Here is a 1,337-nt window from a genome sequence, read left to right on the forward strand (position 1 = left end):
AACCCGAGGCCCTAAATTTTTGACCAGGCCGTGAATATGTAGAACGATCAAATCTCTTACCGCCAAACTGAGGGGGCGCGCTAGCTGAAGGCTGGGATGGATATCTCGAATACTGCTGCCTTTGACCACTTCGAAACTCACCAGAAGGACCCGAAGACCTCGCTCTCTTATTTTGGGCTCTATCATGCTCACGATCGGCCCTCTGTTTCTATTTATGCTCCTCTACACCTTGAGCATATGCCTGAATACGAGAAATATCCATGTCTGGATGAAGTGAAACTGACATACAATCATTAAGCAAGTGAGGCTCTAATCCCGTCACGAACCGGTGAACCCGATCCTCCATTTTAGATACAATAGTAGGAGCATACCTAGCCAACAAATCAAACTGAAGATTGTACTCCCGAACACTCATGTTTCCCTGCTGAAGGGTCAAGAACCTATAAAATTTGGCTCGCCTAAGCTCTGGTGGCAGATAATGACGAAGAAAAGCTTCTGTAAACTCCTGCCATATCGCTGGATGGGCATTCTCACCTCTAGACAATTCCCAAGACTTGTACCAATTAACTACAACATCTCGGAGTCTATAGCAAGCTAGCTCAACTAAATCAGTCACAGTGGCCTTCATTACCCATAACGTCCTCTGCACTTTATCAATCTATGCCTAAGGGTCCTCATTCGGGTCTGCTCCAGTGAATACTGGAGGGTCTAAATTAATAAAGTCACAAACCCTCGCACTCGTAGTCCTATGTGCGTGAACAATACCTGTTTCCTAACGCCGAGCCTGTGCGGCTACTAATAGGGTCAATAACTGAATAGCATCTATCATCTCCTGACTCGGCGCATCCGGCTGAGGTGTTGAATGTACAGAGGCGAGCGTTGGAGCTGGTGCCCTTCGGAGCTCTTCTGGAAAAGGCGGGGTATGTGAAGTCTGAGATGGAACCTCACCATGAGATTCTCCCCGAGCCCTGGTAACTCGTGGCGCTCGACTAGTAGTCTCACAACCACAGACTTTCCCTTCTAGGCAGCCGTACTTTTTGGAGGCATTGTTGAAAATATAACGTATCGTTAGGAACATGAATTTTTTATTGCACGATCTTAGATAAAAAGAGAGGATAACATCCTATATGTCATGTAGCCTCCTGTTTATAAGTGTGGTACACGACACACCCATAAACAAGACTGAACTAGACACGGTCAATAGACAACCCTAGGATAGAACTGCTCTGATACCACTTTTATCACGACCCAAACCGATGGGCTGCGACGGGTGCCTAAGTCCTACCTATCAAAAATCCCTAAGCATGTGTCTAAGATATGAACCTGAATAACATTTG

The 1,337-nt window shown here is 46.1% G+C and overlaps 1 protein-coding gene across 1 annotated transcript; it reads right to left on the reverse strand.

The window, feature by feature from the left end:
• Positions 1-208: 208 nt before the first annotated feature.
• Positions 209-628, reverse strand: LOC138881023 (uncharacterized). Its single transcript, XM_070161219.1, has one exon. The coding sequence runs from the start codon at positions 626-628 to the stop codon at positions 209-211; it is 420 nt and encodes a 139-aa protein (XP_070017320.1).
• Positions 629-1,337: the final 709 nt, after the last annotated feature.

The sequence above is a fragment of the Nicotiana sylvestris genome, chromosome 11 (assembly GCF_000393655.2).
Source record: "Nicotiana sylvestris chromosome 11, ASM39365v2, whole genome shotgun sequence".
Classification (NCBI taxonomy): Eukaryota; Viridiplantae; Streptophyta; class Magnoliopsida; order Solanales; family Solanaceae; genus Nicotiana; species Nicotiana sylvestris.